General features: G+C 41.7%; 2 protein-coding genes across 10 annotated transcripts; one reads left to right on the top strand and one right to left on the bottom strand.

Moving 5' to 3' along the window:
* Positions 1–1,571: 1,571 nt before the first annotated feature.
* On the bottom strand, positions 1,572–6,235 carry rab5if (RAB5 interacting factor). Its single transcript, XM_040151689.1, has 4 exons — positions 5,917–6,235; positions 4,578–4,681; positions 4,332–4,461; positions 1,572–3,145 (listed from the first exon to the last, which is right to left on the bottom strand). The coding sequence occupies exons 1-4, from the start codon at positions 6,022–6,024 to the stop codon at positions 3,104–3,106; spliced, it is 384 nt and encodes a 127-aa protein (XP_040007623.1). The 5' UTR covers positions 6,025–6,235; the 3' UTR covers positions 1,572–3,103.
* Positions 6,236–10,070: 3,835 nt separating this feature from the next.
* zhx3 (zinc fingers and homeoboxes 3) lies at positions 10,071–25,573 on the top strand. 9 transcript variants are annotated; one of them, XR_005709370.1, is made up of 10 exons: positions 10,071–10,204; positions 16,672–16,714; positions 16,891–17,794; positions 17,915–18,022; positions 18,129–19,721; positions 20,617–21,357; positions 22,845–23,127; positions 23,647–23,780; positions 24,142–24,218; positions 24,366–25,573. XR_005709370.1 is itself a non-coding variant. In XM_040152456.1 (8 exons), the coding sequence occupies exons 2-7, from the start codon at positions 17,051–17,053 to the stop codon at positions 23,718–23,720; spliced, it is 3,543 nt and encodes a 1,180-aa protein (XP_040008390.1). In that variant the 5' UTR covers positions 10,071–10,480; positions 16,891–17,050; the 3' UTR covers positions 23,721–23,744; positions 24,366–25,573. The 9 variants fall into 9 exon arrangements, 2 of the variants coding, with proteins under 2 accessions (XP_040008390.1, XP_040008392.1); XR_005709368.1 differs by having other exon boundaries at positions 10,071–10,480; XR_005709369.1 differs by lacking the exon at positions 16,672–16,714.
* Positions 25,574–25,860: the final 287 nt, after the last annotated feature.

Genomic DNA, 25,860 nt, shown 5'->3' with positions numbered 1-25,860 from the left:
GGCTGAATTTCATTTCATCTCCAGCAGATGCCCACAAGGTCCAAATACAGTGGGCTCCAATGAATACAAGAATACATGCAACTGAATGTGAAACTATGCTTCTGTAGCAGCAAATATGGTGAAAAATAAATTACGGAGCATGTCCATTTAACAAAAGACAGATTATCCAGAATATATCCAAATTTAGGTACTGCTTGTCACAGATGTAAATTGTCTCCAGCTACTCTGATTCACAGGCTTTGATCTTGCCTTGATCTGTATGCTTTCTAGTCCTCAGTCTTCAAATGTCTGAGTGATGCTTACAGCACAAGGATTAAATCAAATCCTTTAACTGGCATTTTTAGTGTAAGACCAGAGAAAGCTGCCTGGTCTATAAATATTTATAATGCTGTTGCGTTCACCTGCCTGTTTACCAGCCTGTCATCTTATCCTATTTAACTGGAAAATTAAAAAAAAAACCCATTCTCATGCCAGGTAGCTGAGAGATGTCATGTTTCATTTGAGACTAGAGAATATCAAATTTACCATGAGATGGAAATATGGAAACCTTTTATATCCTATTTTTACATGGTCAAAATGACAGTTTTCCTTATGTGTGGGTATTTAAGGTCCTTTCGATGAGTTGTATCAACATATTGGTTTTTTTGTGTGTTTTTTTTTTTTGTATTTTCCTTAATATAATTTATTTCCTATGGTTTGTTGTTTTATATCTTGAATGTGTTGTTTTAGTCTGTTGGAAAGGGAAGTATTGGTTGGATGGGTGGGGTGAGTTGCAGAGAGCAGATGTACTGTGTTCTATATGGAGGCTTTCTCCATGCATGTTTGTGTATGTTGGGATACTTTTTTTTGTATATAAGTTGGACAATTCAACAAACAGTGTTATAAAAAAAAAATAAATAAATAAAGGATTAGGATATAAGAAGTATTAGAGCCCTTTTCTGCCAGGAAGATTAAAAAAAAATGGACAAAAAATTTGGGATAAAAAGAAAAACACTCATGGTAAGTGAAAATTATGAGATACTGTGTCAAAAGTCGTGACTATTGACTCAGCAAGTCAAAGTTTTGACCTCATCTCATAACCAGTGGTACTCAAAAAATTAAATTTTTAAGTAATTTATTTTTTAAATAAATTTTTCTCTTAATTCTTTCCTACTTCTACTTCGAAATGCAGCACTTTACCTGTTTATGTTTATAATGTAATATTGCACTGCTCATAACTTTAATTTTGTATCTTATTATTTTGATTTACCATTTATTTTATTATTATTTTGACATTTCTACTATTTCATCTATTTTTGTTTTGCTGGCAGAAAACATGGACATTTTTCAGTATTTCATGAAACTTTATAGAATAAACGATTAATTGAATTAATTGAAAAAATTATCAGATGAATTGATAAAGGAAATAATCCTTAGGTGTGGCCATAATATACAGTAAATTGCAGTACAACACATTTTAGTAAAAAGGTAAATCTGTATCACAGATTGTGACAATGTTAGTTTTTGTCACATTGTGTAACAAAAACTAACATATTTGATTTCTACTACATTTCAATAAAAAACAGATACCATCTCTTTGAAAATGGAGGCCAAATAAAGCCCATGTTTAATGATTCCCAAAAGATTTGATCAGAAAATACAATCCTTTCAAACACCAGCTGAGTATCTAATATAACAGTATCATTACAATAACTTTGCAAGAACTGTTGTTAAAAGTTCTTCACTATAAAATACTGAGAAATATGTTACATCAAACAAGATATAACATAAGTACAAATAAATTTGTGTAATACAAGATGGATTTGACAGAAGAGACATTATACAGAATTTACAGAGAAGTTTAAATTATTTCCAAAACAACAGGTAAGACTTTGATCTGGAAGCTACATGTGAGAAAATAATAAATTTAAATTATTTCTACCCTCCTAGCTAATGCCATTAATAAATGACATCTAGATACACAAACAGCAAATCATGGCAGTGCACAAACCAGGTTTTCGCTTAAATCTGAACATTTGCATCTCAACACAACATCTATGTTTCCCTCTTTGCATTGAGGAATTAATTTGGATGGACAGATGACTTAGATGGTTATTAGTTCCTGACTGACGTTACAGCGCATCGATACTACTGGCAGATACTGGCACTGGAATAGGATATTGGGTGATATGCCTATTTTACAACCAGCATTTGTTCTGATGTTAAAATTAGCACAAGTGAAATTTCAGCTGTGGTGAGCCTTGATTTTTCACATTTAGTTTGACATCAGACCCTTCAGAGGAAATAACAATTGACAAATTTCATTAAAAAAAATGCTTTGAAACGAGGTGCGTTACAGTCATGCCATTTCTTATATAACTGTTTTATCAGGCCCAGATTAATTTCTCAAAAAGGTAAATATAATTGTGGAGGGAAATTTAACTGTGAAGCCATAGAATTAATCCTTTACTGGTAGTTTAGTAATTCTGATATGGGGCATTTTGTCCCTAAATTATAGAATAAACGATTTACACTCATGGACTGATTGAATCATAATGACTTTATGACAAGACACTGTATTTATTGCCCAGTTCCTGTAATTTGAGTAATCAGCTAATGAGCAGTAAACTGGGATGAATACACACACAGGTTGTTATCTTTACAGTCAGAAATCTGTGTTCATGTCGCTCTTCTAAAGCAGAAGAAAGGCCCTGCAGTAAGACAACCAAGAGAAAGCGTCCTCCTTCTGTTTTACATCAAGGTACTGTTCCAGCATAAACTGAACTGCCACCAATCTGAGCTGAACTGCTTTCTGTATCTTTACTGTTTTATCCGATGATGATGAGAATGAAGTGAGGAAGGAAATATAACAAATGGGAAGTGTACTGGAGAGTGCCTTAAAAAAGGAACCCCTCAAATTAAGAGAGATGTACAGTATTTGAACATGTTCATCACGGTGGTCTTGCAGTATCTGGTTAATCAAACTAGGATTCCCATGATGCACTGCAAACTGAGAAGTCATACTGGATGTAGGAGCGTTGACACCCCTCAAGTCATGGAGTTCCTGTGTCTTGACAATTTACTTCAACAGAAATGTTTGTATTTAGTGTCCTGTGGATTCCCCTCAGTCAAAATGTAGAGCTGTGTAAAAGATTATCCACACCACCTGGTAAAGACAAAGATTTGACAGATTAGACATCAATGATCAAAGCACATGCTTCAGCTGAATCTGTCATGTTATGGCATGATGGGGAAAATTCATGAACCTGCGATAAGCATAATAAATGCATTAAACACCGACTTATATAGTGAAATCAAATTTGCTGATTAGCCCCGGAACAAGATTATTATACACTACAGTCGGTTCTTAAAATCAAATTTCAGTGTGATCATACTCTAAGATGTTAAAGGATAGGTTCACAGTTTTGGTTTTTTTTTATGATTTTTTATTAAAACAATACTTGCATGCCTATATGTACTCTGAACCGGTTTTTGGTTATCATTCCTCCTCTCCATACTGGCCAAGAAGAAATCCCTTCCTAATGCAAATCTAATGTAAGCAATGTAGGACAAAATGCAGTCTTTGTTCTTTGAGGCTTCAGCTGTCTGAGTTAGACAAACGAAATAGGTACCTTCCAAAGTTAGTGTTTTGTTTTGGGTTTTTTTTGTACAAAATTCCCTCTTTATGTTACTATCCCTCCGCCACACCTAAGGAAGCGCGGTCACGGGAAACACAAAGAGGGAGTTTGCTTTAAGACAGAGTTGAGAGGTTAAAAGCTGTGAGCTCATTGTAACATTTGAGGTATTTCTCTACATGTCACTGATGCACTGGATCTCAAAACAAATCATTATACTAATACTCACTAAAACTTTCAACTTGGATCTTAGACTTTTTATTTATTTTTTTTAAATCATGAAAAGTGGTGAACTGAATAGCTTAAAAATTCAAAAAGGACCAATATCCTATTGTTAAAAAGCAACACTAATGCACAACAAGACAACATACTAAACGTGGAGAGTCAGGTTTAGTAAGAGTAAGCATTAGCAGGCTGTTACATCTGTCTCAACAAGTCGGTCGGAAACCATCAAAATCCTGGTCACCTAAAAATGTATAGACTAGGTCTTGTTTAATCGACATTAGGCTGACATAAGATGCTGTACATGAATAATCTACTACCACTGCAACAGTTGTGCTCAAATAGCTACTAAACTTAATTTGATATTCACCATGAATTGACTGTTATAAAATATACGCTTTAGATGGTAGAGAAAAAAAAGTGAAAAGAAAAGCTTTACTGAATTAACCTTATTTTGTAAAAAGTCTACATGTGTACATAAATTAGTATCCCCACCAGAAACAGTGCAAAAGATGTCATGAAGCCTTCTTTGGTGAGTTCCCACGTGCCACCATACTCTTCCTCATCGATCTGCTGAAAGCTGCTGAAGTATACATAAAGGACCCCAGCATTGATGATGCAGAATCTAACAGGGCAAACACATGAAGATTTTTAGATTTTCAGTGTTTTCTTTAGGACAATAAGATATGACGAGGCTCAGTGATAGACGTTAGGTTTAGACAGGATGTACAGAATACTTACATGGCTATTCCCAGAAATCCTTTCAACGGTGCAACACCCCATATCACACCAAGGATTACTGCAATAATTTGTCGGAGCCAGTAAATCACGTCTAAAAACTCGTCCTGTCAAAAAGGAAAAAGAGAAATATGATTCAAAGAAAACAACCAGCATTAACCTAGAAGTGCATATCAGCCCCTGATTTCATGTTTTTTTTTTTCCCTTATGTTTTGTAATTGAAAAGTTTATTTTTGGTGCATGTGTGATGGAAAAGCATATCCACATCCAGCCCTGATGCAGGTACTCAGGGCTAGTCTAGCTCTAGTCCCTTCAACAGAAAAAGGAAGAAAAAATAAAAATAAAAAAATAAAAAACCCACACTCAGATTAACTATTCATGAAAGGAACACATAATCTAATGTTTTGACTAAACTGTAAGAAGGTGTGAGAAGGCGTCACCAGACTTGTTTCTCCTTCAAAAAGTGTCAAAAGTAGCTCTGACCTCTGTGGTTTGGGTTAAAGCTAAATTTAAGTTACCTCTGGCTATGGTTAGGTGTTTAGGTTAAGGCTGGGGAAAGATAAACTGATGGGGAAACAGACTCGAACACAACGTCAGAAAGCATGCAAGAGTGACTATGAAGCTGGATTTATTGATCAGCCAATCAAGAATATGAATCATTATTAAATATTAATTTTTAAAGTAATTTATGAAGCAAAATTGTCAACCATTTTCTAGTTCAATTTGTTGCAATGTAAGAATTTTCTGCTTTTCTATTTTTATGTAAATTGAATATCTGAGTTTTTGGGCTGTTGGTTGAACAATAAGAGCAGTTTGAATAAGTCACGTTGTGCTCTGGGAAACTGATGGGCATTTTAACATTTTTGACATTGATCAGACTTAACAGTTAATCAATGAATTTATAAAAAAAAAAAACAGATTAATAGATAATTAAATTAATCGTTAGTTGAAGCCTAGGCCTGGACTACTTAAAAGCAAAATACTTTGGTGTGAGAGAATATTATGGGAAATTTAAAAAGCCCTTCAATGATCCCTTGACTTCAAGGAGTACAGAGTCAGAAACCCCAGCAACTATTTAAAAGTCGTCGACTTGCTGGTTTTTCCTTTTTTTTGTTTTTTTGTTTTGTGTATTGGTCAAAGCCAAATATAAGACAATTAATGGTATTTCATTCTATTTGACAGGTAAACCAGCCAAACCATATTAATCCTTAGCATGGCAGCTAGCCCCACATAGCTGTCTTCATAAACACCTGACAATAAATTAGCTGCATTGATAACTTTGGGGCACTTAAAAGCAAATGCAACAGTATAACGGTTGGGCTAAAAAGGGCGACTGACTGACCTTCTCTTCCCAGACAGCATTACTGCTGAAGGCTTTGCTCCATGTGGACTGTTTTACACCCCCATTCAGCAAATGACTTTCTTCTTTCCGCTTTGAACTGCTCGTCATTCTTTGCTGTTTCCTTCGGCTACAGACGTCGAAAAATTAGAGTCCAAATTTGGTGACACCTGGAAGTAGATTTATGTCTCTGGCGTTGACCAGGAGAAGAAATAAGGTGAAATATTTGAAGGTATTAGAGGAATGTACACCCCGCTGATCTGACAGATTCCTGTGTCTAACCGTACAGGGCCGTCTGAGCATGCGCAATAAAGTTTGACCCCAGCCACCAACGGCCAATGAAAGAGTGCGACGTTTCTGCGCCGCTATTGACAGATACCATAAAATCTACAGCGACCCCTAGTGGTGGCCAGGTTAACCCTCCTGGGAGGCCCCTGGCCAATCCACACAATACATGTCAGTTTCGTTATTTCCCCAGGCATCCAGAAACCAACCAGTACTGTAGAGCTGAAATGATTAAGTCGACTAATTTATTAGTCAGTTGACAGAAAATTATTATTGATAATGATGCAAAAATCCTCTGGTACCAGCTTGTCAAATGTGCATATTTGCTAGTTTCCCAGTTTCAAACTCAAAATTTGCTATCAATCAGACAAAAAAAAAAAAAACATTTTAATATGATCGTTTGGGATACAGTGAATAATAATGGCAATTTTTCTGTATTTTCTGAAATTTTATACATTAAACAATCAATCAGTTCATTAACGAAAGAAATCATTAAAGAAAATAACTTTCAGATGTGCTGATTATGAAAATAATTGTTGGTTGGAGCCTTACAGTACTTCTATGATTGATTAATTCTACCATGTCTGAGGTTTTCTGTGTGTTAATGACTTGAAACAGAATAAATTAAAGCAATTTGATGAAACTAAACTTTACACCAAACAAGTGCAATATTAAAAAAATAAATAAATAAAAAAATACACGTCCTAAGACTAGGTTTTGACACACAGTCCTTCTACAAGAGCAGGGCCACAAGGTGCAGGATGGATAACCTGTTATAGGTAATGATGTACTTCAGTGGTTCAAATTTCCAACAACTTAGCAAATAATCAAATAATGTAGACCCAACTGATATGGAGTAAATCTCGGCCTTTTGGGGCCCCTGGGGGTCTGGGAACGGTTGCCCGCTTTTTATTTGGTAAAATCTGTAAAATGTCTTTATTTCCCCAACCAACAGTCCAAAACCTGGAGATACTCAGTTTGCATTTACAGAAGACGAATGGAAAACAAAAATAGATAAAGTTTACAGATTTAGTGCAATGGTAATGATAAAAAAAGAGACAAAATAAAAATCAAAGAGAGGAGGTTTCCCTCAGACTGTGACACTCTCTGTTTGGAAGTTTGATCTTCCATTGCAGTGTCAGTTTTCCCCCATGTAGGTACTGAATTTAGTATTTTATTGTAAAGTTCTCGCTCATTCCCTCGCTCACCTTATATCAGTTGTTATCATCAAGTGGATCATTTCGGATAGACATTTTTGGCATGGGTTGATGTCAGTACACCACAACATTACATGTCACTGCCCCAAAAGAAAAAACATTTTGTGGCATCAAAACGTGCACAGCTGTTCAGAGGATTAACAGTGTTTCTACAGAAGTTGTACCTGTCAACACCTGTCTCAAGTGTTGAAAGATAAATCTGAGTGGTCATGACATTATTAATAGGGGGAAATGGGTGTTGTAATATTCAAATTTAGATTCTTTTTTTTTTTTTTGACTTTTCTATCATTTCTTGTGAGGTGTTATATTGTGACATCCAGTTTTCCTTAAATTGAAGCATTTAAAATCTGCACGTTTACTTGACTTTAATATGTTTAGTATTGACCAAACAAATCAAGCTGCTGGCTATTGTAGGTTTTACTTGAAGAACAAATCACTGAACAAATGTGTGAAGTAATGAATTTGAATGATATGGCCATTTTTATAACTGGCCATAACTGGATGCTCATTTACATTATGTTTCCTTTCATTATGAACTGTTTTGGCAGTCACAGAGATTTTTCTGTCGTTCTGTCAGCTGTCCAGCAGAGGGCTTAATTTATGGCGATGAGTTTCACTCCACTCAAAGTCATACCCAGCTCCATTCTCTCCTGATCATCACTTAATAACCACAATGATTTAGCTTTGACTGAATTGATATGTTACTTAATCAAGTACTGTAAATGAAGTGATTCGGCCAATCATTTTAATTGTATATTCTCACATAGCCCCAGTCCTAAAACCAACCGGACAATTGAATGATGAACTTTTCGGGTATCATATTTGATGGAAGAAAAGACTAGCCTATGAATTTATCGTTAAAAGATTCAAAATTGAATCGACAGTGGATACAAAATATGAGCACATGCAAAATGAAACTGAAATTAAATCAATTTGGTACATATGTGAGTATGCTGGATAAAGCTATGATTTCTTTAAGTCATGAAACTGAATAAAATTACAGGATTTCTCACTTAAGAATGAAAATCTGAATTGACTTGTACATTTTCACAGCCCTTAAAATACTCATTTTAAGACCATAAATTATAGTACAATATATTTTTAAGCTCCAGGACATTTGTATGTATTTTGACATGATATGCGGTCTCATATGCCGTGGAATCAGTGTATTTATAAATATCTTTTCTTCAAAGCCCCTAAATTGGAAATACAGAAAATGTATTTTAGTTCCTCCTTTGAGTCTTAAAATTGACCCACTGAGCACTGACTCATTCAGGAAGATGTGGGGGGATGTGTCATCGAGTTTAATTTGAGTCTGATTGCATGCATGCATAATAAACTCAGCTTAATGGAAAATCAATAACAGTCTTAGGATAGTTTTTTATTAAGTTTTTGCAGTTTACAGTTAGAGTTACAGTGACCCTGATATACTATGTGGAAATCTGTATCTGCTATGATATTAAAAGTACAATGAGATGAGGTGCAAAGTAACCATATGCGCCCCTGCTGCTGCAACTGAGAGGCTTTTCCAGGTACATAGCATTTTTTTAGGAGGACCACGTTTTATTCTGAGATGTTGCTTTAAGTGGATTTAATGTGAAATACTGTAGTCTTATTTGCGAAATGCAAGAACCACCATTTCCCCTTGGTCCGTTCTGACATCTGACTTGGGTGGATTTGGGTGGATAGGGCAAATGAACTGTATGCAGATAATGGGTTTCTGACACAACTTCACCTCCTTCCAAGACACATGGAAAAGGTAAGTAGTCTGAAAGAGTCAAAACTCCAGCAACACTTGTAGTAAAGAACAACTTTATTGTGAGATCTGTATTTACTGTTCACTCGGATGCTAGTTTGCCAAACTGGCATTTTCACAGTACACATTCATAACAAAATACATTTTTCTGTAAACCGTTTAAAATTGCTTTCTTTTTCTTTCTTTTTTCTACATTTATTCCAACATTTACTTGCACATTATTAAGTAAAGTAACTATAATGCATATTTTTTGCTTCCCATCTAAGAGGATGTTACATGTGTCCCAGGCCCCAGAAACAGCCCTAGGTTCACTGTCTGTCAGCTGGTGGTTTGAAAATTTGAAATTTTCCATCCGGGGACAAGACAGCTGTTTGGACGGAAAACTGTGAGGCTGAAGGAGGCAGAAAAATTAGTTACGTCTGAACTTAACAATTTTAACTTTACTGTTAAATTTTACATCTGCGTGATAGTAAGATTTCATCTGATGTCTGGGAGTTTGTAACGCTGTTAGACGGATGGTGTGAAGGTTCATGACCAGAAGCTGGTTCATTATTCCATCTGTCTTTGCTATTCAACATGTGAATGACCCGTCTTGTTTTTTTTTTATATTTTTGTATATTAGTCTAGGTGTACGTGCTTTCTCCGTGTGCACAGTGGTTGTTTTGTTGATTTTGGGGGGGCGAATATAGGGTAACTTTTTTACACAGTGCCGGCACTGTCCCTTTAAGAGAGGTCACCTGGGATGGGGACAGGTGTGCGTTGCTGTAACATCACCTTTAACCGGGACTGTGAACCGTTTCGGTCCCTTTTCGAAAACTTGACCGCGACCAGCGACCACCCCCCACCCCCGCCCCACCCCACCCCATCCCACCCCCCGGTCCCCCCCTCATACTCCTCCTCCTCCCCGGTTGTGTTGGGTCAAAGTCAGGACGGGATGTCTGACTCACTTCTGCTCTCTTCACGGCGGAGCCCGAGCTCTCACGCCAACTCCACCGTCAGTGACGTCTGCGTCACGTGGCCGTCTCTTCCCTCGGTACGTCCGTCGTATTTTCCTCCCCTCCACCGCCTGCTTTAACACTGAGAGCCACTCGAAATAAACAAGCGCAAAAAAAGGGGGGCTGTAGTAGGGACCGGCCTGGCTCCCGTGTCACGTTTATCGCCAGCCGAAGGACAGAGGGGGGCTTCCACCTATAAGTTGCCATCAGTGGAGCCCATACCTCCCGTCAGTTCGCTGGCTCCACTGAGCCCACATCATTGTAAACTTTTTTTTAAACCCTGCGCTGCCTACACCGGGTTCCGACAAAGCGAGGTGAGTGTGGTTTTATGGTACACGTTGATGCGAGCGTTTCACCTTTCCCAAACTTGCGGGGGCTATTGCGAAGCCTTACCTTTGCGTGCTGCGCTTTGGCTCAGCAGTGTTGGCCAGCTGCATGTCGCCTGCTTAAAATGGCGACAGCCAACGGGGGGGGGGTGGGGGGGGAGAGTAGGTTTTTTTTTTTGGGCTGGGGGCTTGCCTTTTTCTCCGCTCTGAATTGGTTACAGTGTTTGAAACCTATAATGTAGACAAGCCCATTAAGTTGGGACTCACTCCGCCTAACTTGAGCGGAAGGTGAACACGCATCATTTTCGGAAATATCTGACGCCGCTACGCTCAGGGACCGACGTTAGAGTCCGACCACTTTTGCGTTTGTGCCGTTTCACAAAATACCGCTCTTTTGTTCCACATGTTTAGGCAACAGTGTTTTCATAGTAAGTGCAGTTGGATGTTGTCGGTTGACTTGAAAGTCAGAGCCGTAAGATTTTCGCGTTAGCAGCCGGCAGAATTTCCCCAATGTCTCCAGTTTGCTATGAATGAAGAAGTTTGAAATCACTTTGACCTCCAGTCAGTTAGACTATTATCGTTTTTCATAGTTGCCTTATGAATATTGTACAAGTAATTTACTTTGGTTTTCCTGAAAGCTTGTGTTAATAGGCCTTGTTTTTTTTTTTGTTTGGATCTAATAAAATGTTGATTTTTAATATCTGTGTTCCCAGACTTTCATCTAAAATCAAGGCTTCCACACTTTTCACAATCTATAAGCAGAGTTCGTGCTTTATTCCATGTCGCCTAACAGTCAGTTATACTGAGTTTGTAAGCGGTTGCCTGGGTTATTTATCATGTCAGTGTTGTCATGAGTGTGTGTGACTCCGGGGATTAGAGCAGAGCTTTCCCAGACAGCCAATTTGTGTCTGATGCCCACGTGAGTCCCAGGCATAGACACGCAGCTTAATCCAGCTATTTATTTATCTATCACCCACAGTACACCTTTTACTCTCAGAATAAAACAGTTTGCATACTATTGTTGGCGATTGCAAGTGGAATGACGACACTCAGTTTGGCTGTATAGGACTTCTTCTTGGGTAAAAAGAATAGGCAATCTTGGATGCTCCTAAAAGCTGCAAAAAGTTTTATTGTTGTTGTTGTTATTGTTGTGCCTTGTCTTGCTGTATCTCATTGTGTTGCTGTGGCGACGGCTTCAGCTCAATGGCCGTACATCTCATTGAATAGTCTCACTTACTCCCCCATGACCTCCTCCCACCCCTCTTTCTCCTCTCCCTGTCTTTCCCTCAGTTTTAGGTTTGCAGCTGACACATACTGAGCTGATTTCATCAGTACGACACTTAATAAGAACGCATTTTGGCCCTGTACTTCTATTCATTTCACATATTGAGAATCTTTTTTTGTTTTGCTTTACTAGTTTTGTTATTAAGCATCAAATGATCAGCTGGTGTTGTAATGAACGTGAGTGATTCTTTCTGTGTGTCAGCTCTTCGGTAAAGACTTTTAATCGGTGAGTTACGTCTCTTTTCTGTGTTGACCCATGTAATGACAATTTACTTGCAGATCTCTACCAAGTGTGACCAAAAAAACAAAGTCAGCTGCTACCCAAGAGCCTTTTCACAATCTCGGGGGCAGAGCAGTGCGATCCTCTCGCACGTCCAGAGCGAGGAGGTTTGGGTCAGCGGCAGTAGCAGCCTCTTGCTCTGCTTGGCTGGTTAACAGCTTGTGATGTCAGCCATTTTAGGTTGGACAGCACAGAGCATGGTGTTCCGCCATTTTTCTCTCCCTCCCATCTCAGCAACCCAGTTTTAACGCATGTACCGGCAGTGGCCACAGCAATGCAGCCGTTTGCAACCCACGCAGCCGCCTGCTCCCTGACCTGAGAGCAGCCCAAATGGGACTCGGGAGCAGATGAAATGACACTGTAGGAATCATAGAGGTTTTCTTAATGTTGCCGGTGCTGTATAAAGAATTGAAGCGGCGGTGAAAAGAAGTTCATTCGCACAAAGCATGTAAAGCATTTAGACTGGTGAGCCGTAGTTGTCAGCAGAGGTATGAGTGAGTCAAATCCTGGAGCTGATTGACAAGAGGAGGTTAGCTGGAGCCATGTCTCTTTAAGGTGGGAGTAAATTTAGTAACTGGCAAGGTGTTTTTGTGGGACAGAAGAAAACATGGCGAAGGATTTGTGTTTTGGTGTTTTTCTTCTGGTGCAGACTTGATAATTATCTTGAATACACTGGGGGACAGAGGTGGTTCTTCAGTTCTCTCTGAAAGAGATAGCATCTGCTACAATTTCAGGCCTGTTTATGTATCCATGCCTGCGTTGGCTACAGTGAATACAGGAGTCCTGCATGCCTCAGGCCGTTGCAGGCCAAACACGAGAGCCACAGAGAGCAGAGAACAGTGGCCCAGGCAGATGTCTGGACAGGGACTCGGGCACTGAGTTAACAGGAAGAGACGGCATCAGCTCTGTCCAATAGCGTGCCTTGACGACGGCGACCACACCTAGCTGGGAGACATCAACACCGCGTGAGGAAGGCACTGAAATAGGAGCAGGGCAGGGACTCTCCAAATACCACTCACGGGTGTGTGGAACAAACAAGCACCGCTAGAGCCAGAGACTGGATGGCATAGGAGGTGTGTGTGTGTGTGCGTGTGTGTGTGTGTGTGTGTGCTTGTAACCGTGTGTGTGTGTGCGTGTAACCGTGTGTGTGTGTGTGTGTGTTTACCCACACGCATGTGCTTTAGAGAAATGAGCTGGGGGGGGTAGGAGGTGGTTGCCATGGGGACAGTAACACACCAGTAGTGCTGCCGACCTGTCTCCCTGGGCCAAACTTGCTTGGAGAGGGAGGAGAAGAAGGAACGGTGGGGAGGGAGGGAGGGAAAGCAGAGGGTGAAGAGACGATTGGAAGAGGGAGGGGGAGTTAGGGTGAAGAGACGGGGGAAGAGGGAGGAAAAAAGACTCGGAGAAGCAAGAAATGGAGCAAACAAGGAAAAGGCTGTCTATATTGTGCACGTATTGTCTGTCCTAGTAAAGAGTATTACACCTGTATTCTCAGCCAGGTGACGAGAGTAGTAGTTCAGTTAGCATGCAGCTGCACCGTGTACCCAAGCTGTAGGATTCCTAGTGTGTGGGAGTGCTATTATTGGCCTGTACTCCGAGGATATAGCCCAGGCCTAGACAAGACTCAGGCTGGATGATGAAAGGAGGTCATGCAGTGCTGAGCCAGTGATGGGGCGTAGATAATATAGGTTAAGAACCAGGAAAACAAAAACATTGTCTTTCTGTGCTATTGTCACTGGGAGATCTCTGACTCTCACACACAAGAAAAATGGCAGCCTCACTACCTCGCACCAAACACAACACCAAACCGCCTCACACGCAGGCATGCAGGCAGCCACCCCCACACACCACATACACACACAAACGCAAGCACAGATGCGCCCCCGTCCACCCCACCCCACCTCCCTTCTCTCTATCTCACAGGAAACCCACACATGCAAATGCTGACACATGTGACAAAAACAAACCCACCATCAACACATGGTCAGTCAACATATGTGCTACATTCAACTTACTGGCCGATGAGCCCATACCAGTGAGTCAACAGAACTCATCGGAGCTTGGCATTGCTGAGACGTGAGCTGCCCATTTCAGTCCCCCAATATTAGCTCGTCTTGCATTGTGCATTGTTTCAGTCCTCACCTGTATGAGCCCTGTGGGTCTCTTCTGGTTACTCCCTTTGCTGAGGCTCAACATTTGTCTGCAGATGGGTTCACACAGTTGTGGTTTTTGATTTCTCGCGTCATCGGCGTGTAATGCGAACTTAGTTGGCACTGTTTGTCAGTCATAACGGCTGTCGATATGCATGAATGAGAAGACTTTATACTATGACACATTATGAGTTTACCGTTTTTATTTTATTTTTAGAATGAGTAAATATTTTGCATTAGGCGCTGAAATACGTGTGTGTGTGTGTGTGTGTGTGTGTGTGTGTGTGTGTGTGTGTGTGTGTGTGTGTGTGTGTGTGTGTGTGTGTGTGTGTGTGTGTGTGTGTGTGTGCACATACAGACAGTGAAGCTGAACTTCAGGTTATGTCCACTGGCTGAAGAGCTAGGGTTGGAACATTCCAGGCTTTGCAGTGCAGTGGGGAGGGAGGGGGGGAGGGGGGAAGGAAGAGAGGAGGGAAGGACTGTGTGATTGTAGTTTGGACCAAGAAGGGGGCGTTGAAGAGCGGGGGATGGCAGGGTGGGGTGGGATGGGGTTGGCTGGTTGGAGGGGGGTATCGGGGAGGAAAATTCCTCACTGAAACACCTCAGTGCTTCCTCCACGACAGTTAACACCCCTCCTTCTCTCGCCACCTCACCCCAAACCGGCTGCCCATCCCCCACCATCCTCTCCCGTTCGCTCTCCCTCTCCTCTCCTCTCGCCTGCCCACCCACACCCAACAGAACCACGTGATGGATGGCTGAGACTGCCCACCCATAAGCCTTTGTGTTGGTCATGTGACCAGCCTGCCTTGGCAGAGCAGTGCCCCCTGATGCAGAACTGAATGGCAGGGGAGTGGTGGGGGGGCAAAACAGCCCCAGCAAAGGGCAGTTACTCTCTCTGGGGGGTGCATGGGGGAACAAGGGGCATCACGTTCCTTCCACAGAAGCAAACTTCATTTCCCTGTTAACCTCTCCAGCTCTGATCCAAAGAGAGGGGTCTGTCAGTGGTGAGAAACGGGCAGAGATGACCAGAATCCAATTACGTTTTAATCACAGGCTCAATAAAGTATCTCATCATTGTTTGATTATTTATGGTGTTGATTTAAAAAAAATTCCAAAAACTTATTATGATATGTAGACTGTACATAAACTGAAAATTAAGTTACTTTTGCTGACGCAAAACCGGAACTGAGGTCGTAAGCTTCTGACTTCAGGAAAATTGAACTCTGTATGCCTTTGCTCAATGAGTGTGTGTGAAAGATCAGTGTCACACCCCAGTGCTGCAAGGGTTAACTGGGCTTGGAGCTAATGTACCATGACCTTTCTGAGACAAAGTCAGGCTGTCTGTGTGTTTGTGGGTACAAGAGAATAGAAATAATTTTCCATTTGTGTTTGATTGGAGGAGGGCATGTTTACTGTATGATGACACTGACTTGGACTATCCTGCTCACCTGGGAGAGATGGTTGTGCTGCAGGAGCACGTGCATAAAGAAGTTATGCTTGATCTGAAACTAGCCCGACACAAGTTTAATATTTGCATGGAACTGCTCTGTTTGTGCACAGGAAAGGCAAGATTATTTTAGATTTGGGCTTTCTACCAGAAAAGCTGCATTTGGTTTGGATTTGTTAGTAAAATGTCTTTGCATTGGGAGGGGCTGGACTTTGAGAGGTTTTAAAGGTTTTCCTGTTGAACTTCTGCAAGCCTTTGAACTTTTTGTGAGCTTGTGCTGCTCTGTGCATGAGGTGTCATGTCGGTGCAGAGTGATTTGGAGAGTAATTGCCCTAGAGCTGTCCTCCAATACTGCATCACTACCTCTCCGTCAGAGAGAGGGAGCGAAGGAAGGAGGGAGGGGAAAACTCCACAGGAAGCTTCGCCATTTTGTATGGAGACAAGAGATCAAGAGGTGAATTGAAAATTTTAAGATTCATTTTCATTTGCAGGTTTGTGTGTTTCTGTCCGTGCTGTCGGTACCACTGTTGGGCGAGAGCGCCATCTCTCCAAGCAACATCTGTTGAACCACCCACTTGCAGTATTGTTAGGTAGACCCAGACCTTAAGCAACACATTTCTGTATCAATTTTTATAAAGGTGTTCATTGAAACTACAGAGACATTGGAATAAAAAAAATACAGAATGTGCTCTCTCTGTGGGGGTGTGTCTGAACGAGGGGAAGTGAGACAGAGTTGTGTGGGGGAGGGGAAAGAAGGGGGTAGGACAGGAGCGCTCCCAAAAAGCCTTTAGTTAAGAAGCAGACTGAGCTTGTTTGAATGCCCTCATAAAAGAGAGAGCCAGGAGACCTGAGGGGAAGACTTGATGTATTTTTTTATTTATTTATTTAATTTAATTGTTTTTTTTTTTTTACAAATTAACGATTTACGAGCAATTCTGGATTTTAAGAGCTTCAGCTGAATCTTTTCACAAGGCCTTAATATAACCTATGCTGCCTATTTTAACTTGAAAACATCCAGCCGTTTCATCCAGCTGAGAGGAAACCAGCTTGAACTGAATAGCGTAAGATTTCCCATCTTATTTCTTCCTCACACAGTCTTTTCTTCCTCTCCCATCTCTGCCCTCATTTGTACTTGAAATGAAACATTTAATGCAAACCTATCCAACAAATTACGGATGTATCATATTGTATTGGGACTGACTGAAACTAAAACATGTTCTCCTCTCTCATTTCAAAGGTTTACCTCAAAATTGCAGTGAGAACTGCAAGTGGACCTATGGACAAGTCCCTCCTCCATCCCCCAGGCCTGGTCTATAGTCAACTGGAAAAGACTCATATTCTCACTCGCACCCCACTCACAGCTATTTGACCAAACCTCTCCACCCTGTGGTCACACCATGGCCAGCAAGAGGAAGTCTACTACTCCTTGTATGATACCTAGCAAGATCATACGCCCTTCAGAGGAGGTTGAACAGGACTCTCCTGTTCTTCTCCGTCAGTCCAGGATTTTGGGAGGGGGTAGACATAGCCCCCTAGACCCCGGAGAGTCTTCCAAACCAGAGGCAGGGGACACTGTCAAAGACGGTGCTGGCACTTACACCTGTAAGCCATGTAACTTTGAAACCCATGACCTTAACTTGTTCTTGGATCATGTGTACACTGGGCACCCAGACTTCCGTGCAGACCCCAGCTTCTTTTGTGTTAGCTGTGGCGTTTCAGCGGCCAAGTTTGAGGGGCTGGCCCTGCACAATGCCAGGGTCCACCCCAGCACTTTGAACACCACTTTACAGCTGAGGAAGAGGGACAGGAGGGTTGTGGTAGAACAGAATCTGGTAACTGGGACAGAGTCAGGGAAGGATAGTGAGATTTCCATCACCAAAACCCCAATAATGAGGATGCTGAAGGGCAAATCGGAGCCTAAACGGATAGTGGTGTCTCACCCAGTCTCTGACGAGTCTTCCTCAGACCCTCACTCTATCTCTTCCTCCAGAGAGGTCGAGAGAAAAGAGACTGCTGCTGCGACGGTCACTCATGTTCCCACAATAGTCCACAATGGAACCACCAAGGTCACGCTGCCCTCAGCAATCCAGATAGTCAACGGCTCTGGAGCATTACCGATGCTCAAGACCCCTATCACACAGGTAGGTTCTATTTCTTTCTGTTTTTTAGTTTGGCTGTTTTGGAAAAGTCTGTTTTGATTTGACATAGAATAGTTAATTCACATTCTTTTATTTGGATTTGTTTAAATCTGTTCCCTACAGGTGGTCTCAGTGGTTCAGAACAGAAGCCTTCATCAATCTACACCAATACCAGCCTCCTCAAATGTTTCCTCCACTTCCTCGTCTTCTTCCTCCAAAAACCTCCCCAAGGTAATTGTTTTTATTTTTATTTCGTGTCCCACAATTTTGAAGTTAACTGGATATCGAAAAACAAATAATAATCTCCTGCTCACGTTTTCACATTTTTCTCTCCCAGGTAATGATTCCTTTGAGCAGCATCCCTACCTACAGTGCCTCCATGGACTCCTCTTCCTTCTTGAAAACCTCCTTCAGTAAGTTCCCATACCCTACAAAGGCTGAGCTCTGCTACCTGACTGTGGTCACAAAGTTCCCCGAAGAGCAGATTAAGATCTGGTTCACAGCCCAGAGACTTAAACAAGGGATCAGCTGGTCTCCTGAGGAGATCGAGGAGGCCAGGAGGAAGATGTTCAACACTATCATCCAGACAGCACCCTCCAGCTCGCAGAACCAGACCCAGAGTCACCACAGCCCAGCCCAACACACAATCACAGTCCTGCCTGCTTCACTGGGAGCCACTGGGATCCCTCATATCCTGCAGGGATCTCTTGTCAGCCAAGGAGGGGTAATTGTCACACAGCCTGTAATGGCCAACGGTATCCAGGTTAGCAGTGCTCCTGTGGCCCTGGCTGTCACACCTAAGCCCCAGGCAGCAGCCCGCCCCATGATGCAGGCGCGACCTGCTGCAGCCCTGGTGGCAGACAAAGGCATCAGCATGGTGGTGGGAACAGTGGGCAGCAGCAGTACTGGGAGCACCATCATTAGCAGCAGTAATAGTAATAGGAGTGGGGGAGGGGGCACTAACAGCATTATTAGTACTAGTCAGGCTAGTGTCATCAACCTTAGTCTTGGCAGCAGTAATCATAGTAATGGTAGGGTGGGCAGTGTCAATGGGAAACACAGCAGTGCTAATCCAGTCTCAAATGACAAGAGCAATAGTAATGTTACCAGCCATTTAAATGCTAAGAACACTGATATCAGCAAAGCCAACAGCACCAGCATTGTGCAGACTGACATAAAAGTAACCACAGAGAGTAAAAACACCACAGACAGCAAACCTAGTAACAGTAACAGCAACAGCAAAACAGGCAGTGATGGACAGAGGAGCAAAGAAACTCACTGTAGAGGGAACAAAAATAGCACAACTAACACAAGCACAGATGATGCTGACCCCACTACTAATGACTCTCCACACATCAAAATGGAGGATGCGTCTTCCCCTGCCTCAAAATCTTCCTCCCCCTCTCCTGCAGCTCCTCCAAGCAGCACACCTGGCTCCCGGACACCTGTTAACGCATTCCTTGATCCCAACTTTTACAAGGGAAAGAAATCTCAAGAGCAGCTCAATGCTCTGAAGGATAGTTTTCAGGTCAGCCAGTTTCCCGACCAGGAGGAGGTTGACCGCCTCATCGCTCTGACTGGGCTCACAGTACGAGAAGTCCGTAAGTGGTTCAGTGACCGGCGCTACCACTTTCGCAACCTCAAAGGTACACGCACCAGCACGGGTGCCCAGAATAAGTCTGGCACTACAGCTGGAACAGGGAGTGGTTCAGGTACGCCGGGGAATGGCGCCACTGGCAGTGCCAACCCTGTCGACCTGTCAGAAGGTAGCAGCAACTCTGGTGCAAAAACACCCCAGCACAGCTCTGCACCCCTGAGTCCAACTGCATCACAGACTCCCACCTCACCCACCACACCTTCCCGCCGACTCCCCAGACCACCGTCTCCTGATTTCACAGCTATCCGCTACAAGGAGAGAGAACCCCACCAGGTGAGACTCTGCCCTTGGTGTGTAACAAGCCATGGGCATAAAAGGCTGAAAAAATTCAAGTTGACAAAATGTTTTCTGTGTGATCACTGAGCTCTAGGACTGCAGCTGACCATTGTTTTCATTATCTGTTATATCTGTTGATTATTTTTTTCAATTAAAGGGAAACTCTGATTTTACACATCAAAGTCTGTTTTTGGGGAGTACTACTACTAAATATTTAAATTTTAAAAAAAAATTATACGAAACCTTTTGTGGGTCTCGAAGGAGCTTCACAAAGTCTGAATTAATCAGCTAAATTCAGACAACTTCAAACCAGTGTTGTTGGGCTGAAGACTACAAGTTTGGAATTGAAAAAAATCTGGGGTGTGAAGTTAGAAAGAAGTGAGCTCATCGGACCTCTGTAACTGAATCCTCTGCTAAGCATAACACACCTGAATCACTGAACTGTCGGTGGTTGAGTTGGAGTAAAAAAGACTCTCTGTCTTTGCTGCATCAATTTTTATCTTTTTGTTTTTGAACAGTCCATTGCGAGTCTGACCGTGTTATAGGAGTGAAATGCTAAATCAGTGGTTACCCTTTAATCAGTTCATCACTTAGTCTATACAAGGCCTGAAAATAGTGAAAAATGCCCATCACAAATTTATAGACACCAAGGTGACATCTTCACAGGTCTTTTGTCTGACCAACAGTCAAAAACACAAAAGATATTTAGTGTACAATGATATATAAGAGAGGAAAGCAACAAATTCTTACTTTGGAGGAGATGGAACCAGAGAGTGGTTTGGTAATTTTTGGTAATTGTTTTGACAATTGACAATTCATTTTTTTTGTTCATATTTAGTTCTACTCAGTTTCTCCAAGCTATTGACTCTGTCCATACCTGTATCATGTTTAGGTAAAGGCACTAGAGGCCAGTTTTGCCCAGGACCCTGACCCATCTGGAGAAGAAGTTGACAGACTGCGATCTGAAACCAAGATGACTAGAAGGGAGATCCATGGTTGGTTTGCTGAGAGGAGGAAGAGAGTGGCAGCTGAGAAGAAGAAAGAGGAGGCAGAGCGGGCAATGAGAGAGGAGGAGGAGGAGGAGATGGAGGTTGACGGGGAGGAACGACAGAGAGAGGAAGGTTCAGGAGAACTGAAAGTCAACCCTATTAAAATAAATCTGAAGATGCTGAAGGTGACAGGGGCCAACGGCAAAGCGGAGGGTGAAGGATTGGACAGTCCTGCTTTGCCGCTTCAATCCAGTGGCACACTTGCATCCTCCCCAGGCCCCACCCCATCCTCCACCCCTAAACCATCCCAATCCACCACCCCAACACCAAAACCATCCCACTCTCCCAAACCCACAGCCATCAGAGGTAAAAAGACAGCAGACCAACTTCACCTGCTCAAACAAGTCTACGCCCGGACCCAGTGGCCCAGCGCTACTCAGTATGATGAACTCATCTCAGCTACTGGACTGCCCAGACCTGAAGTAGTGCGCTGGTTTGGGGACTGCCGATATGTGCAGAAGAATGGCCAACTGAAGTGGCTGGAGGCTTACCAGACCATGGCTCTGGAGGAGGATCTCCAGAAGGAGCACACACAGATTCTCCAGGCCCACCTCGACGTCCACGGCAGGCTGGAGGAGTCACAGGTATTGGCAACAACAAGTAGTGTTTACACATTTTCTTTGAGAAGTTCAATGGCTCTGAACAACCGAAACCCTCAAAGCAGATGATTAATCTGTGCTGCTACGGTAAAAGATATGACAGTTTTTCTCGGTTTTTCTGCCCACTTTAGCTAACGGCTCCGTAGGAGAACATTTTCTCGTATCCTAGGTAGCAAGTCACTCTAGGAAGTGTCTTTTGTTGACTTTTGGTTTTTTTTTTTTTAAATAAACGCTTCGAAAGATGCAGTTTCTTAACTGCTACAAATCCACCTCAATTGTTTTTCTGTGTATTAGGAAGAGGTTATTTTGGGGGATTACATGCAAATGACTTTGTAGCCACACAAGTGATAAAAAAGCTCATCGAATTTCCCTTCCTAAATGCATCTACGTGTGTATAATATTCAGCAGCACCCACCATAATTCAGCTAAGTAAATTAACGTAATATGATTGATTTTGATGAATGATTTTTTTTTTTGGTCAAGTTTGAAACAAATTCACCAAATTTGGTGGTTATGTTTCTGAAGTTCTGCTCTCAACGTAACCTGCTCTTTGACTGCATAGACAAGTCACCCAAGGATCACATGAAAATTTTAATACTGCTCCCTACAGGCTGTTTAAAAAAAAAAAAAAAAAAAAGTTTATTAAATTTTAATTTTTTTACTGTTTAAAAAAAGATATATATCAAGCAGGTCTTTATGTTGCAATTCTTACTCCTCATTTCAAATTATGCACCTTTTTTTTATTTTTTCTATACTATTTGTACTATTATAGACATCAGTCGTAGAAAATTAATATAGTGGTCTGGAGAATATTGCACTGGAACATACACTCAGTGGCCACTTCGTTAGGTACACCTGTAAAATCGAATGCAATCCAGTACAATAGCTCAGTCATAAATTCTACCTTTTAAAAACATGATGTTCAGTTTTGACTGACACTGTAAAATAGGTTTTTTTTCAGGTTGTAGTTTGAAGGGGTGTTGAACTGGACTGCATTATACTGAGAGGTATTTCTAAAGTTTTGCCCGCCCCATTAACAAATACAAGGAGGGAAGAATATTAGAAATGCATCGAATATAATGTCGTCCTTTACATCTCCACCTCTGATTATGATCTCAATAATAAACATATACCTTGTAAGAGAAACTGGCCATTATAAGCTTTGTAAAGGAATATGTGGCAGAGCTGTTGTACTGGATTGCATTAGATTGTATAGATGTACCAAATAAAATGTTTAATTAACTCTAGATAGATATTACTGTGTAGCTGACATTACCGAGTCAGTTTGCTGATTTTATTACTCTTCACTAATTGTTCAATTGTTACGGTATGTTTTTTGCTATTTACTCTTATCATGTCATTTAATGAGGTCTTTTAAAATTTGTGATCAAAATGGAACAAGCCAAACCTTACCATTGCCTGTCCTCTCGATGTGGAGCTTTGAGCTAACACAGATTATTTTTTCTACACAGTTGCAGGAACTGGCTCAGGCCAGTGGTTTAACAGCGGACTTGGTGCGACATTGGTTCTCTACCAACGCGTCTTTGCCCCAGATGGAAGAAACTGCTGCTGCTCACGTGACAGGACCAAGACCAGTAGCACCAGGCGTGGCAGCTGAACCAGGAACAGCAGGATCCTCCCCTCTGGAGTCGCAGCCGGGAGGAGGAACAGAGGAGAAAATGGAGCAGTCGATGTGTGGTGTCGCAACAGAAGCAGAGGAGGCCAACGCTGACGAGACTGTGAATCCTACTAAAGGTAGTCTTCATGTCTAGAGTAGTCTTAGGCGTGATACGTACAATATTTAAGTCCCCTTAAGATTGACTACGCAGGGTATTACACACTGTAACCAGAATAGGGCTGTTATTTTCATTATTAACTATTAATCTGCTGCTTATTTTTTAATTAATCTATTAAATTAAAAAAAAAAAAAATCCATCAAAGGTGCCTTTTAAAGAACTCCAAATCCTCTCCACCCACATGTCGCATCGTCTGTATTTATTACATGAAACGGAAGACAGGACATTGCAGTTTAATGAGCAGGCAGCAATTTGAAGGGTTTTACTGATCACCCAGCAGCTCGCTTAGCCTCTGTGACTGCACACAGCTCTCCAGAAGATCCAAACTCAGCTGTGCAATTATACATCCTCCAAGAACGAGGTGACTCCTGAATGTACATGTACCTGTGGCTATCATTTGCCACATTAGCCAGGCAAGAAAATTTTAAAGACGACAACTTTGGAATTACGCGGAGTTGCATTTCTCCTCTTTTGGTAGAGGCTACCACCTACCCCGCACCTCAACCATATCATGGACCAGTATGCCCACTGACCACAGACAGACCAAACTGATATCAACCTTCAATTAAACTGCTGGTAAGACAGTGAATAAGCCGACCCCCAGATGTCAAGGTAATGGAGCCTTACTGGGATTCATAACTGTACTGTAACTACTGAATTTCAAATTGTTATCCCTTACACTACTCATGACTGAAAAAAGTAATCACATTACTGTAAGGTGTTATTAAGTAATGTGTTATTGCGCAAGATTGCACATGACAAAGAAAATCAGTAAATCGTCACATTTCAGAAGCTAGAATTAGATCATTTTTGACAATTTTGCTTGAAAAATAACCTGTTATAAAACAAAGTAAAATAACGTAGGGATAAGTATTTAGGCTTAAGAAGGAATTATCTAGTTGGCTGATACTGGTTGTTAAATGGTGATAAATCGGGATGAATCACCACAGTAATGTGTGTAATTGTCTCTCAGGTGACACAGAAGTGTTAAGGTGGAACATAGAAAAACACAATGATCATAATTATGAGTGATGAGGCATGCTGCGAAAGGTATTTATTTCAGACAAATACACGTCTTATACCAGTGCACCTTATAATCTTGAGGGAAATTTATACATGTTTTTCTGGAGTGTGTTGTCTGGCTGATGGATTTTTAATTTCTTTTTTTTTTTTTTTCTTTTTTTTAAATTACTACAGGAACCGACTGAAGAGGCCTTTTGTCTGAGGATGCAGTTCACAACGCAGGTGGTCTTTGTGTTGGGAGTCTGAGTAAAAGATGGCAGATGCGGTTGTAACAGGATCACTGGATGGAAATGGACCTTGAAACCATCCCCATCCATCCCTCCCTCTCTCTCTCTCCTTCTCGCTCACACCCCTAGAGGTAGGCATGACCTCCCCCCACTACGTGAGATGGATGCTGAAGCTACTAACCCCCCCCCCTCCATCCATCCATCCATCCATCCAACCACCCACCCACCCATCCACTCTCCCTGCTCTCCTCCTGTTTTGTCTAACCCTCTGCTACACACACACACACACGCACACACACCCTTCTCCAATATCCTCCCGTCCGCCATTTTCCCTTCAGAAGGAAGTTCCAGTACAAACTGAAGTGGAGGGAGGGGCGAGGCGTTTTTCTGACGTGTTTGCGAGAATGGGGGGGGTTGAGGGTAGAAGTAGAGGAAGAAGAAGAGGAGGAAAAAAGGGAGAAGTGTGGTTGAGACCTCCCTTGGTTGGGTTTGGACAGCTACAGACCAAGTCAAGCCTCAGACGAGGATCGGCAGAGTGCTGAGATACTGTTCATAGTTTGTTTTGGGTACTAAAAACTGCGCAGCTCTCTGCTACAGGGTGCTTGCCTACGCCTTAAAGTAAATCAAAAGAACCTTCCTTTTTCCAATGTGTCATTTTTTAAACCCCTTTATCCTCCACCATGCACTCTCACACTTTGACTTTATGCTTGCAGCTTACCCTAAGCGTGATAGCTAGGCTGTTCATGGCATCTGATGTGAAACACAGCACTGATGTTCATTTGATCCTGTCTTGAAGTTATTTTTGGACATCTTTGTGCTCACTTTTCATTTCTTACCTGTACATACTCTTTGGTTAAATAGAACAGAAAATTGTTCAGTATGGGAAAACGTCTGTAATTGTTTTATCCAAAGAGGGCAAGCACCCTGCTGTGTCTAAAACAAAAAAAGATGACACAACATATTAGACTATACGGAATTTGGTTTGTGTTGTAGCATCAAGTGCTTCTTCTTTACGTCACTGACGTGTACGTACATTTGTTTTTATGGAACTTTCTTATGAAATAAATTTGACTGTAAAAGAACTGTGAACTTTTATCAGAGTTCCATACTTAGGCTTGATGTATAATTTTTACAGATGGTATTTGCAGAATAAAAAGAATGTAATAAATTTCTGGCTCCGACCGTCATTTTCCTATGAGTTCTCCTAAGTAAGGTCCTCCACATGGTGTTTAAAGGATGACACTGGTTTTATTCTGCATTTTTCTTTTCAACAAATCCCATTAAAAAGTCCTAACCAACAATAAATTGATCCCACTAACAAGTCTCGCCTGTGTAGCACACACTGTCGCACTGTGACATGTTCCTTTTTAGTACAATGAACATGGGCACTGTAGTTCACTTTAAATAAAATTTGACTTGAACTGGCTACGGTTTGATCGCCA

This window comes from Xiphias gladius, chromosome 18 (genome assembly GCF_016859285.1).
Source record: "Xiphias gladius isolate SHS-SW01 ecotype Sanya breed wild chromosome 18, ASM1685928v1, whole genome shotgun sequence".
Classification (NCBI taxonomy): domain Eukaryota; kingdom Metazoa; phylum Chordata; class Actinopteri; order Istiophoriformes; family Xiphiidae; genus Xiphias; species Xiphias gladius.
The sequence above is the reverse complement of the archived record's forward strand: the minus strand, read 5'-3'. Positions and strand labels throughout refer to the sequence as shown.